Genomic DNA, 1,947 nt, shown 5'->3' with positions numbered 1-1,947 from the left:
ATGTATATGGTAAGTGCACACGTTAACCTTTGGGCACTTTTCTAAAATCCACGCTGTGGTATGGAAGGCACCGGTGTTCTGCGTCCATTCTAAAATCCTTTATGGTAGGGATTCACGCGCTATTGCCCGTACCCTTTCTCGAGATGGTCTAAAACCCGGTTGTCTCGGGTCCCTCTCCAGAGCTTCTGCCAGGCTAAAAGAACTGTATTACGCGCCCTAGTTCCGGTGCGCATTTTATTCTCGCTCAACCGGGTTGAGCAGGGAGTTACCACTTGTGTTCTGTGTTACGACTTCTGAGGGAGTCGTGCAGACTCCCTTAAGACCTAGGGAGTTGGTACTTAGTACCTGTCTCTCCGAAGTCAGGCACTCCCCTCAGCATGGCAGCGTGGGTATAACCGTTCCCCCTAGCGCCCCCGACGCAGTTCGAGTTCCTCGAAAGGGAACGTCTCAGGTTACGTATGTAACCCTGGTTCCCTGAGAAGGGAACGAGACACTGCGTCCTCTAGGCTCGGGGCCATGCTTCAGGATGTGAGCTTCAGACGAAGAAGTGACCATCCTGCTCTACCAGCGTCCTTTTATACTGTAATCACGCAGGTAGTGACGCACCGGCAGCGACGAGTCGCGCCGGAAGTAACGTCATAGGCTGTCGCCAGCCAACTCTGTTGATGTTTTTGTATGTAGACTTCAGACACGGGTCACGCAGACGGCGTTCCCTCTAGCGCAGTGTCTCGTCTCCTTCTCAGGGAACCAGGGTTACATACGTAACCTGAGACGTTTTTAATTAGTTTTGATGACCTTTGCCCTCTCATGAAGTTCACAGTGACAAACGTATTTCTCTGAATGATTCAACTCTGTCACTGAATCATCAGAAAGCCTGTAGTCTGAACCAGAGACTCACACAGAATAAAAAAAGAAATGATTACAAACTTAAAAAAGTGAAACACACCATTGGATCATGAAACTGAAACAGATTTAAAGGCTCAGTTTTCATCTGCATGTGCATTTTCATGTCGGCACATGCTTCAGCGATCCGAGTATTTATAGCGTTCAGACTCAAACATTTTATAACACACTGCTGTTTACCACGGTACAAAACCAACAAACACAATGAATCTCTTCAGCAGCTTCATCTGGATTCTGACAGCTTTTACTTCAGGTAACAGAAGTGAAAGATGCTCATTTTTGACTTTTTGTTGATATAATTTGATTAAACACAAATAATGTTGTTGTTGTCAGCAGCATCCAGAGGAATCACTGTGACTCAACCTGAAGTTGTGACTGTTTCTGAAGGACGAGACGCCACTATAGTGTGTGAAACTGATACTGGGATATATGGCTATGGTTTAGCTTGGTATCAGCAGAAACCTGGAGAAACTCCTAAACTCATCATTTATCTGATAAATGATCGCTATGATGAGAGTTTCAGTCGATTCAGTGGGAATGGAGAAGAAGATGGAACAGATTTCACTCTGACCATCAGTGGAGTCCAGACTGAAGATGCTGCACATTATTACTGTCAAAGTGTACATGACATCAACAGTCAAGCTGTGTTCACACAGTGATAAAGAGTCGTACAAAAACCTCTGTCAGTCAGAGTCACAGTGACTGAACTGATTCTGCAGCTGCTCAAACAATCACTCACACAACATCAGATATTCATGAATATTAAATGAAAAATATCCATTTAGCTTTCACATGGTAAATATCTTACATATTAACACTATTGTCAGGCATTCACGACGGCCACCCTCATCTGACACACCTCCGGTAGCACCACCCACTCGTTCTCAGTCACCCGAATTCTAACTCGCATCACCTGTTCCTCGTTGAGCCACGCCCTATAAATAGACACTCTGCCATTTGCTCATTGTCTGGTCTACTGTTCACATGCTGGTTCTCACTCTCCTTCCTTTGATGTCGTGGCGTGGCTCTAACACTGGACTATTG

General features: G+C 45.5%; 1 gene segment (V, D, J or C); it reads left to right on the top strand.

Annotated features, from left to right (window-relative positions):
* Positions 1-1,074: 1,074 nt before the first annotated feature.
* On the top strand, positions 1,075-1,562 carry LOC127159963 (Ig kappa chain V region 3547-like). The segment is given in 2 exon segments: positions 1,075-1,156; positions 1,237-1,562. Coding segments are annotated over 2 exon segments (375 nt in total).
* Positions 1,563-1,947: the final 385 nt, after the last annotated feature.

The sequence above is a fragment of the Labeo rohita genome, unplaced genomic scaffold (genome assembly GCF_022985175.1).
Source record: "Labeo rohita strain BAU-BD-2019 unplaced genomic scaffold, IGBB_LRoh.1.0 scaffold_2686, whole genome shotgun sequence".
In the NCBI taxonomy this organism is placed as follows: domain Eukaryota; kingdom Metazoa; phylum Chordata; class Actinopteri; order Cypriniformes; family Cyprinidae; genus Labeo; species Labeo rohita.
The sequence above is the reverse complement of the archived record's forward strand: the minus strand, read 5'-3'. Positions and strand labels throughout refer to the sequence as shown.